This window comes from Bidens hawaiensis, unplaced genomic scaffold, assembly GCF_021521415.1.
Source record: "Bidens hawaiensis isolate Kalapana, Puna unplaced genomic scaffold, B.hawaiensis_p1.1 tig00038076_1, whole genome shotgun sequence".
Classification (NCBI taxonomy): Eukaryota; Viridiplantae; Streptophyta; class Magnoliopsida; order Asterales; family Asteraceae; genus Bidens; species Bidens hawaiensis.
Genome location: NW_027505523.1, coordinates 24,187 through 37,084, shown reverse-complemented (window position 1 = coordinate 37,084; position 12,898 = coordinate 24,187). Strand labels below are relative to the sequence as shown.

General features: G+C 33.7%; 1 protein-coding gene across 1 annotated transcript; it reads left to right on the top strand.

Annotated features, from left to right (window-relative positions):
* Nucleotides 1–11,495: 11,495 nt before the first annotated feature.
* On the top strand, nt 11,496–12,449 carry LOC143613719 (MLP-like protein 423). The gene is made up of 2 exons (XM_077087359.1): nt 11,496–11,687; nt 12,119–12,449. Exons 1-2 carry the CDS (start codon nt 11,501–11,503, stop codon nt 12,388–12,390), a joined length of 459 nt encoding a protein of 152 aa, XP_076943474.1. The 5' UTR covers nt 11,496–11,500; the 3' UTR covers nt 12,391–12,449.
* The last annotated feature ends 449 nt before the right edge of the window (nt 12,450–12,898 follow it).

The following is a 12,898-nucleotide window of genomic DNA, read 5'->3' as shown; positions in this document are numbered from 1 at the left end:
GCATCTCGGCCTAAGTGTAAATTGATGCGGAAGGCAATGTGTAGAACCATCTCTTTGCCTTAACTTCATCTGGTGAAAAACCTTGACCCCCGATTGTGTTACAAATTGAATCATATACCTCCAAATGAAAATAAGGTTCCTTCGTTGCTAGACCCTTATACTTTGGTAGCCTTTGGAGCGCATTGGTTCTAACCTCAAATATTCCTCCATTTTGATTTGAAGAATAACCACTGGGGATGGGTTATTGGTGATGACCGATCGAAAATGAGCTTCAATTCCCCTAACCATTTCTCTTGCATGCCTTCTTGGTACCCCCAATGGCACTCTCGGTTGGCCCATTTGCCTATACACGGGCCTTTGTTGCACATTTTGTTGAAATTGCGGTTGGGGATTTGGTTGTTGAAATGGGGTTGTTGATATTGGGGTTGTTGAGGAATTTGCTGCAATGGTTGGGGGGGTTGTATTTGATTGACATGTGGTCCACCCCATTGTTGCACTTGTTCTTGCGGTTGTTGTTCGGGTCCATATCCAAACTGCCCTTGAATCCTTAATTGGTTCCCATCAACCCCACTTGAATATTCCTCTTCAAAATCTTCATACCCTTCATTGCTATCACCAAAACATGGCCCACCAAACAATTGCGGGCTCGATCTCGGACCCGATGGAATATGGGTTATGGGTGGGTCTTGAGAAAATGTGTATGGTTGTTGATTGTAAAGTGGGTGTTGTTGAGAGTGAAAAGATGATTGTTGTGGTGAATTTGATGATTGTCCTTGAATAGGCATAAAATTTGTCAAGGGTGGAAGGTTAACTGGTGGTTGAAAGCTAAACACGGTTGATGTAGGCACACTTGTAGCAGTTGTAGTAGTCATGGGCTCAGTGAATGGTGGGTTTTCTGGATTGATGGGTGGCAGCATTGGTGGTAAAGTTTGTTCCAAAGCCATGATTGTGGTGTCAGTTGTTCGACTTTTTGTGCTTGGCGACCCAATAATCTTGTTTTCCCTTTGAAGAATCCGATTCTGTCTAAAAGTTCTCTCGATTTCAGGATCAAAAGCTAACGGCAATGAAGACCGAGAGCGTCGTGTATGCATATACCTATGAACATCTGCACTAGCACAACCCACGTAAAACTGACAACAAAAAAAACCACAAAAATAACACACGTTGCGCACTACTCCCCGGCAACAGTGCAAAAATTTGACGTGAGGTCGAAGAGTCACTCAAAAATAAACCAAATACTACTAAATAAATAGTGGTAGTGGGTATCGAATACAGTGAGTTTGTGGAATGTGTGTTTACCAGTAGCTATAACATAAAATAAAATTAAATAAAAGTTGCATAAAACGTAAATTCAAATTTGGTTGGTTGCTTTTTGTATTAACTAAAATGGAATAAAAACTTGCAAAACAACTTTTAAGACTTATAATTGATTAAGCGGAAGTAATCATCTTATATTTCAGGTTTCAATCCACACTATCATTCATGCTTACTAGAAAGAACTACATAGACATAGTTCATGTTTGATTAATTTTTTGTGATAACAAGGAACTAAGTACTTGGATTAATATAATGCAAGGTAGTTACCCTATATATTCAACCCTAATTCTTCCCAGGATATCTTGATTGCCTATGGCACCAAGAACGTATGGTTTAGGTTATGATCAAATACAAGCAACAATTTACAATCAATGAATCAAACACCATAATAACCAAACAAACATTGCAAAGTCATTATTCTAGAAATCAAAGCAAGACATAGTGTATCAATTATCCTTACATCCAAGATGATCACCAATGGAGTTAGCCACTCATGGTTTTATGAATCATCATCACATCAATTGTCTTCTACATATGAATCAAAAGCATAAAACAATGTTTTCCAACACCTAAGATAATGATCTTGTCTCCACAAATCCTCCACAAGCCTTCCCAATTGAAAGATAATTGAAAAAGAAGCCAAAACGGCCTAATAAAGAAAGGAACAATCGGTAGTTACGATCGGACCGTGGTCCACGGTCCAGACCGTGGGCCATGGTTCAGGCCACGGTCACCAGAAAATGCTACGATATGGTGGGTTCTGGATCATTTGTTCCAGTTGGACCGTGGTCCACGGTGTGCATCGTGGGCCAAGGTGGAGCTTTTTTCCGGTTTCTTTTTTTCCTTATATCTCTCTAGTTTTAGCTGTTATTTCTTCACCGTTTTCACCCATGATCTCGTAATGTCCTCTTTTAACTCCTCAAACCTGCAATCACCCGAGCAACAGTAGTTATCCAATTCCATGAAATTAACTTACTCCCGTAAGTATATGTATATCTTTTAGTTCAATTAAGAGTTTCCCTACGGGTCACTCGTCAAATACAATAATCCTTTATCGTGCATTACGTACGTGACACTTCAAACTGTTGATTTTCAAAAACCCAAAATCACAATTACACTCATCTGTCCGTCCCTCTCTCTCAATCCATCTCCACCACCCCTCACCGATATCAGCACATCTCCTTCACCTCCGCTCGCCGATGCCATCAACACTCTTCCTCACTATCATCGTCGTCGACAACGAACTCATCGGAAAATGCAAAACTCGTCACAGGTTTGTTTAGTTGATTGAAATTCGAAATTGAAGCCAATCGATCGGTTAATCTTTGAAATCGATTCTATTAATCATCAATTTTGAAGCTTCAATCGATCAAATTTTGAGTTCTGGATGATGGGTTTTTGACATTGAACGTATTACCTGAACGTTTAAGTTTTTGCTTGAACTTTTAAAGATTTGAATGTATTAGCTGAATGTATTAGCTAAATGTATTAGTTGAACGTATTAACTGAACGAATTAGTTGAACGTTTAAGTTTTTGCCTGAAATTTTAAAAGTTTTTGTAACATCATGAAAAATATGGTCCAATTTTGACAAATAATAAAGATGATGGACTAAAAATATTCATGGTATAAATAATGAGTAAAATAAGACAAAGAAATGGAAGAAGCTTATGTTAGGGAATGAAGTTAGGAGACTCCATTCCACATGGAAAGTGGTAAAGAAAATAAAACACTTTATAAGGAGGGAACTTTCCATGATAATGTTCTTATGTAGCTAGCCACTCTCCCTAGTCCTAGCGGAGGGTGCGAAGCACCCGACGCGCACGCGCACGGGCTCTGGTGAAAGGCGATGGGCGCAATGTGGCGCACTTTGCACTTTGCACGCTCGCATCACCGCGATCCGCTTAAGAGCCGCATTTGTATTTTTGGATGATGAGACGAGATCAAGATATGGCAAGTTACCAAAAGATCATGGACTGAAAATGAACAGATTTGAAGTTTTGCATGTTCGCGATACGCGAAGAATCCAAGTTGCATCTTCGTGATACGCGAAGATGAAGGACACGTCACGGACACGTGTCACCACACGGTGACATGTGGCAGGCCATAGTGACACGTGGCAAGCCTATGCGGTGACTCAGCAAAGCTAGTGCATCTTCACAATAAGCAAAGCAGCTTCGCGATACGCGAAGTTGCAGGATTTTCACTATGAATAGGGCAGCCATGGGGGGGGACCTCTCATCCATTCTCACACTCAAAAACACACACATAAACCTCGATAAGTGTGCCATAACCCTGATATGTCGATATTCCAATGTTTTTGGCCTCGAAGTGCGTGCTAAAGTTCTACATCGTTACTCTCTCAACTTTCCTTCAAGTAGAAGTGTGATCCAAGTAGAGCATAGGCATTTCATAAGCCATACAAGGTAGGGGTTCTGTCTGATTATTATATTATAAATGGCTTAGACCCTAGTCGGGGATATAGCCCATACCTTGATTATATAATAAAGTGAGAAAATAGATTTTTATAAGTCAAGATTATAAATGAAATATTATGTCTTTATTATAAAGATTATACTTATGATAAAAGAAATGTGAAATGTGCGTTTCTACATGAAAAAGAAACGTGGTTTATAAATGATTAACAAAAGAAAGGACTAGAGGTCCTTATATTTTATAAAGGAGATAAAATGTCAATGTAAAGGTTATGCAATGAGACTAAAGGTCTGAAGCTAGATCGTTGATCTAGTACTTATAAAACGTTATTCTCGTACTATAGGTCCGAGGTAACAAGACAAATCGGTGAGAAACACCAAACAGGAAGAGAAGGTGAATACGTCCAACTTTTTATAAAACAAGTATGTGAATGTTTGCATGGGATTATATTCCTAAACTTTATAAACAAAAGTAATCGCTGGCCCTCAGGCTATTGTATACGTTTGTTTGGATCCTTACATATGTGGGTAGACGGTGAGCACACCGCACCACACTTGCTAATGCCTCCGCCACGTTGGGCCGGACCTAAGTAATGTCCGAGAGGGGATTATCTTGTGTATATTAGTAGTTGCTAAGACGATGCCGTGGTATCGCTGAGAGGTTTCAAGTAGAACTGGATGTTTAGAATAGTAAGTTTAACTTGGTTATTTCCTAAGCCACGATGGGCCGGGTCATAAGATACCCGAGGGGATAACTAAGTATTAAAATATTTTGTGTCAGCGTATTCACCAGAATGTGTTGCTGACGTATTTTTATAACTGTTTTACAGGTAATGAAGAGTATGTGTTTGGAGAAGATGGATAGCCGTTAGACGATCTAATGGCTCAATGGACGTTTTATTATTAAAATAATGTAAATCATGGTTTTATTATCCAAACACTTTTGTACAAATTAACGGATGTTTTAAAATCCCATCTTTTAAATATAATAACATTTATTAAGTCTTCCGCTTTACAACCTTAAACTCTGATATATTTACAAAACAGGTACCAACTTATGAATCACACGCCTAGGCCCTAAGCCGGGGTGTGACAGTTTTGAACGTTTTAGCTGAACGTATGTCGCGTACGTAATGTACGTTAAGCGATTATTATAGGTTTATGAAGGAGAGTTTGAAAATTTAAATTATTATTATTATTATATATTGTAACAAAAAAATAAATAAATAATACATATTATATAATATTATTTTTATATTTTTTTAATTATAAATATATAAAAATTGTTTAATAAATGGTAAACAAGTTGACCTCGAGTCTGAAAAACCACTCATGAGCCGACCTCGAGCTTTAGAAATAAAAGATAGAAGCGAGCTCGTCTCGGCTCGTTTGCACCCCTAGATGGAGAGAAAAATAAACCTGGTTTATAAAACAAAAGTTTTTTTATCCCATCAACTTACATAAATGACATATTTTGCCCAAAAACTAACTGGATTAGTCTTCATTAGGAAACGGCTTAGTGGAGGCCATTATGATAAAAGTTAGGATTTACATAGGGAATTTCTTATGTTGGGATTAATACAGGCAAATAGGCCAAAGTTTGGATTATTAAAATCCAATATCTCTTTTGAATACTACAACAATGCAATGTTGCAGATCTTGGGTATATCGCTTTATGAAATACGCATGTGAATATTTTGACGCGGATAAAGAGGTATTATACCTATTCATGATTATTGAGCAGACGTTATTTTGATGTCAGCTAAAGAAAACTGTAGTCAAGTACAGATTTTAAAAAAGGTCATTTGCATTTCATTTTTGTGTATTTTGAGTACTACGACAATGTAATTTCTATGACCTTCAAAAAGAACAGTTAATGAATTATTTTAAGTGAATATGTTGACGTGCAAGAAGATGAAAAAGAGTATTCTTATTCTTATTCCTATGATGGGTAAATAAAAATATATTTAAATTAAAAAAAGAAAAAGATTTCATCACATGTCGTTTTATTTTTGTCTTGGGTAATTCAACAAAGCCATGTGTTATGGTTCTTGCCTTCTTGGGAGAGCATGCGGGGGAGTGATGCGGCATGTGAGTGGTGAGCGTAGCGAGTGAGGAATAAAAATATGTGAATATTTTGATGTGCAGGAAGATGAAACATATTATTCTTCTTTTTATAATAGCATTGATCGTATTTTATCTTGGTAAGCACCACATACCAATCTACTTATATACTATTAAAGAAATAAGTCTTTTAGACACAAGGCACGTTCCTATTGGTTGAATTAACTATTTTCCATAAATAACTTAAAATCTTATAATTTCTTAGTATCAGAATAATTCAAAATTTAATTAAAAAAACCCCCACGTCGCGCTCAAAGTCTCTCTTCAATAGAAACCGATAATCATTGTGTTCCTTAAATCACGGTACTATTTTCCCTTCTAATTTCCTTTCCTTCCCTAATTCGCTCTTGTGATTAATACCCCTAACAATCTTTTATATCATGTCCGATTTTAGGGTTGAAAATTTTGCTAAATAGGACGAGTATTGTAGTCTGGCTACAAAGAATCCATCATTGATTACATTCTCAATGATCTTTGCCTACTGAAGCAATCACAAGATTTGTATTTTCGATTTCTAAATCTATTTTCCATGTTTATTTGCTACTTGATTTACTTGTATTATTTGGGTTCAATATTTTTCGGTAATTAGCTAGGGACCTAGGGTTTCGTATGCATATCGAATTGGGTTTTTTTAATGTTAACACCTTCCTACTGATATGTATCAGTGACAGATGAATTGATCTTTCATCATTTTCTTTCTTTGACTATGTGGGTCACTTTTATTAGTCTTACCCATTTTCTTTTCTGAAAATTAGGTTTGTTGTACACACAAACTTGTGGAAACATTGCAATTTTCAAGTTCAGATTTGTTAAAAATTCATACTATACAGTGAATTTGTATATGCAAATAATGTAATACTCATATATGAAATTTGGATTTTCATGTGAAGCATTTTAAGGAGGCTTGTGAAGTGCATGTAAGTTCATAATTCATTCTAAACTATTAAATTCCTTTGTGCTTGAAGATTAAACCTGGTAAACATATAATGATATCAGTTTAATTATAACATATCCATCGACATCCCCTGGTACCACTTTTAACTTTTTGTTTCCATTTAAGTTTTACAATTTTTACACATGTTAATGGCATCTTCATTAGGTCTTGTAAGAAGAGCTATAGTCTCGGACGAACTTATTGGAATTACAAAGTCAACCCTGGTCAAGATATAATGATATTGGTTTTTAACATCCATCCTTCATCTAAGGTGTGATTGCATATACAATTTTGGCACACTTTGAACTTTTTTTATATATCTGCATACAGGTGATTAGTGTTTAGATTATGATCTTAAATCTTAGTGTTATGTTTCTTTGTTTACAAAAATTAGTTAAAAGCCAACGAAGTAATTGCCAAGAAATCACGGGTTTCTCACCTAGGGGGGCTTATTCTAAATTTCAAGGAGTTGTGGTGTTGTGCATGAAAGAAGGCTAATTCCAAATTTCAACCCGTGCATTGGAAAAAACCGAAAAACCAATATGCATGAAGGTATGCTTTTAAAACCCTCATAAAGGTATACTTAACTTTCTCTTGCGATGACCGTGCTATATGATTCGTTTCATTAATGAGGCTATGTCTGGATGAATCACATATTAAGATTTAATATTTTGTTTATTTGATATTGCTTTTAGATCTTGGCCATGCGCCACCCTAGGAGACATGTCTTGACGGGCTGTCTTTCATCTCTAATTGTAATTTTTATATTAATTCAAAGTATATAAGCTCCTTTTGTTTATAATCTTGAAAGACAATGAACTGATTTTTAGCATATGGCCATTCTGTTAGTTGCGGTTGAAAATGGTTGCCACAAACATGGTATATTTATTAATCATAATTTTATTTAAAATAATTCTTTTGGTTATAGCCATGCAGATCTCACAAACCTTGACTAAACATATAACGACTGCATTGTTTTTCGGTTTTAAACTTTGGTCTTTGTGAGATGCATATAAACATTTGTGTATCACATGAACTCCAATAATGGGAAGAATAAGAATATTATTTAACTCTTATTATGTTTTTCTTTTTTAACTTAAAAGATGAATTATGAATGAAAAAAATAATGGAAAGAAAAAGAATAATAATCACATGATTTTAGTTATAATTTCTAGAAATCAACATTTAAGTGTCATGACGAGCAAGAAAGCTACATTTCATCTAGCATGCATACCCTAAAATGTGAGTTTGAATTGCTATCATTTATATTTTCCTATAGTTGGAGAATAAATTGCGTGGCTCTTTTTTTTTTTTTGCGTTATACGTGACCCAAAACACTCTTTGTCTAAATTAATTTAAACATTTTTGAAGTTGTTAGTTTTATGATAACAAAAACTCGAATTATCATAGACGTTTGACTCATATAATTTTTGTAAAGGAATTGTAATCTCTCATAGGAATTGGAATTAATTCCATCTAATGTTTACAAGATGTTTGGTTGGTAAGTTTAATTCCGAAACTGTAATGTTTAGAAAGATTTTAACAATTATGTTGATTTTTGGAATGGTTCGATTTTTTAGAAGAATCTATTTAATAGATGAAGGAAGATAAATTAATTTACTTCAATGAATCGATTTTATGTTCTTGAATATGATTTTGATGTTATCTAGAATAATCGGTTTTCTATTTTGATGACTTTGTTAATGGAAAGGGATTATTTTAGGAGTTTTATTCATGTTTTATTTTATCTGTTCACAAACAAATTTCTTTTATAGCACGTTTGGTGATTTTGAGTTTTAATTTGACACTAGCGTTTGAGTTTGGTGAGGACGAAGGTTTGGATTTACTATTTTGGTTTAAATCATTGTTGTTTGATAGGTATTATTGTCATTGGTTATGATTCCTTTGGATATTGAACTTTCCATCTGGTGGTGGAAGGAATCTTAAAATCCCTCAAACAAAGGATTTGATGGAAAACTTTCTATTTGAGTTACATTTCCGGTTGCAATTTTAAATAATTCCATGAACCAAGTATTTGGTAAGAATTTGTACGGTTCAAATGAGAAGTACAAGAGACGTGTTAATTGTTTATTTGACCAATTAGGGAAACTTTTGGCCTGTTTTATCTGTAGCTACATTTGATGCATCTACAAGCCTAAGGGAAAAGATGGCACAACTATATGAAGCCTTATTAAAAGTGAAAAGTAGAGACGATGTTAAAATACTTATTTTAGATAGACAGGTAAATTTACAAACAAAACAACAAATATGGTTTATAAAGGAATATTTAATAGCTTATGAAGATTATGTTTTAAACTTTTAAATTATGTTTGTCAATATTCTACTATGTAACATTATATTTTGTAACTTTTTGTCTTTTACTACTTTATTTCCATATCAATATGAATTGTATTTATAAGCCATGTTGTCGTTTTAAAAAACAAATTAAAAAAAATATTTTGTCGTTTGAGATTATATATCAGTTTACTTGATGATTTTTATATATCCACCTGTGTCGTACACGGGTCAATAACCTAGTTAAAAAAATAGAAAGATCCACTGATAGTAATTATCAAGTCATAAAAAAACCTAAATATATAGGTAAGTAGAACAAGTATTGTATCATATTCATGAGAAACATATTATTAGTATTACAGTTTTATTTGATTACAAAAGAAACTGCAAAAGTTTGATATGGGATTGTTAAATTATACTAAGCTAAACTAAATTATAAGCTAAACTAAATTGTAATGGAATTAATAAGCAGCAGAAAAAAAAAAGAAAAAAGTGAAAGGTTATGAAGATATGAAGACGAGAAACGAGCAATCACTTCTAATTCCATGTTTGATTACTTACTTGCAAAACTTAATAAGTGATAACAATATATAACCGGCTACATAGACATATCTTATCTTCATCCTACTGCTGTCTAAATCACGATCCATGAATTTCCATATCAATCATTCGATCTTTAACTAAATTAACTAAGGTTTACCGGGAAAGATTGGATGGCGTGCTATAAATTGTCTGGGAATCAATCACCCCAAAACAAATACATACAGAGTTCTACTAAAATCATGAATATGATCACCCATTCAAACGCTTAAACATAATTTTCATTCAAGTAGGATTACGTCTTAGTAACTAGATGTATCATATAAGTTAACTATGGTGGAATTAACAATTGAATTATATATATCCTATAACCGGTCTGGCGGACCCAATTATCACAACCCCATAAATTTTGGTGTTTAGTGTCATTGTCAAATACAAATACTACAAATCAAAATTAACCGTTAATAATCAACCCAACACTCCCCTTGAAATCTGTCTTCCGTTTCTTTTTAATTTCCCTTTTGGACCTTTTAAGCCCACTAAATAATATTATCATGGGCCATCTTTAATTTAATTATACCCAAATGATGAGTGCAGTCCATTTATAACCAATTAAAGCCCACGTAACCAACATTTTATTTTGTTATTATTGTTTCAAGTGTTACCCCTCTTAGCCAACAAAGCTATATAGCGGGGATTTTTATTTTTATTATTATTATTACTTTTTTTTGATTTGTTGTCTAATTTTGTATATTTCATATTTATCGCATGGGATTCTAATCTAGTTCATGAATATAAGTGAGAACCAAAATCATCATTCATTTAATTAAATAAATATAAAATATTACTATTTACATTTGTTTGTCTTAACAGATAACATAAATGAACTCTACCAAAAACCTAATATATGTAAAATAAATTAACAATACTTCTGGTAAGATAATACAACTAAGATATGGACCACATTTTAGAATTTAATTACACACCAAGAGCGTCCAACATTTATTACTTTAAAAAAATAAAATTATTATGATACCCAAACCCGAACCCAAATTTTTGTTAACTGACATTCGAGAATTAAAAACTTAATGACTCGGTGAAAATAAATTATGGGTCCGTGAGTGACTGCGAACCGTGCGATCTCTTTCTCTTTTATATATGCAACATCATTTCCTCTTTATTTGATTTTTATCTTAAGGCTCAAAAACTTTCATTAAAGGTGTGAATGAATGACTTGCAGAACCGACACTTCATAAAAGCATTCAACAACATAATAATAAATAAAATTATGAATACCTCATAAATGACCGCCTAGCCTCCTATACTTATTGCCCCTCACCAACTGCCCCTCATAAACTTTAGCCACTACATTTAACTTCAACACCATTTCATAATATGAACAAGTGTCAACACCATTTGCATGTAGATATAACTAAAAGTTGAGTGTGAAATGAAAAAGATAGGGGGGGTTTGTCATTTAGTTTATAAAATTATTTTTAATAAGTTTATACATACTCCGAAGTTCGAATTCACAACTCGTTCGAGCAATAAACGAGCCAAGTTAACGTTGATTTTTGAAGTCGGTAAAGAACTTTGAGACAAAGTAAACCAACTCGTGAATTTTGGAGTGACACATTAAGGTGTAAACATAATATTTGAGAATTTGACTATTTAATGTCCCAAAAATGACCTCCACAGTTAATGCAATTACCAACCACCCTCTCCCAAAACATTAAACCATGCATTCAACCCATTGTCACTATATAAGCAGGTCCATATCATGGTTAATATATATTCTCATACCCTCTCTATACTTTTCAATCATCTTTTGACTTTTGAGAAATTAAGCTGCTGACATGGCAAACACAGGAAAGCTTGATGTTGAAGTGAAGGTGAAATCTGGTGCAGATAAGTTCTGGGAAAGCATCATGGACTCTGCCAACATCTTCCCTAAAGTCTGCTCTGACCTCTACAAATCCGTCCAAGTTGTTGAAGGCAATGGCCGAAGCGTTGGATCCGTCCGCATGGTTCACTTTGCCGAAGGTTTAATATAATATAATATAATATAATATAATATAATATAATATAATATAATATAATATAATATAATATAATATAATATAATAAAGCACAACCCGAACTGCACTATGAAAAATATAGAGACAGATTCTAGGCAGTATCATTCATTATTGCAATCTTAAAATTTGTAAAATATTACCTATAGATAACCTATACATGTAACGGTTAAAAACTTAATAAAAACATGCCAACAGATTAGTTTGATGGATTTTATTATGTATATAACATGCACATTTGTATTTTAGAAGTAAATATTTAAAATATTATATATATCGGTGACAAAAAAAAACAAACAATTTTTAGGTTTGTTCTTTTTATTCTTGCAATAATTTAGTATTCTGTAATTAGCCACGCCTATAAAATATATTGCTAACAAGTTTATAATTTTAAAACAGGATCGCCGGTTGTGAAATCGGCGAAAGAGAAGATTGAGGAGCTCGATGAAGCGAAAAAGAAAGTGGCATACAGTGTGATTGATGGGGACATGCTGCAATACTACAAGAACTTCAAGGCTAGTCTTGAGGTGATTCCTGAGGGAGAAGGAAGCCTTGTGAAATGGCTTTGTGAGTTTGAGAAAGCAAGTGATGAGGTCCCTAATCCTGACTTGATCAGAGACTTTGCTGCCAAAAACTTCAAGGAGATTGATGAGTACCTCCTTAAAGCATGAAGTCCAAGTGTTTCATGCATGTTTTCAAGCTCAAACTTTTGTTGTTTGCTATAATAAAATGCAGAGTATTCAGCATACCCTGCTTGTATGTCTTTGCATTTACCTAAGTTGATATATGTTTATGAATAATATAATTAAATTAATAAAGTCTCCTAAGTTGATGTATGTTTATAATTTTAGCGAATGGTGTCTCATTCGTTATGTATCTCATTCGCTGAGATGCCATACGCTTAAACCTAAGCCCCAATTTCTACAAAACTAATGAAAATTTAGAATGTTGGATTTAGAATTACATTCCAAGCTAAGTAGGACAAATTGCAATCTGTCGCGTATCACGCGAGCAGAAATGAAAATTGTAAAAAAGAGGGAAATACATGTCAAGAGAAAAAATGATACATTATTTTCAATTTGACAACTAAGAAATTGAATGCGACAACTAATAAATTACATGAGTTTGTGACTACTTATGACCTTACTATTAGATGAAAATTCAAGAAAATCTCTTAAA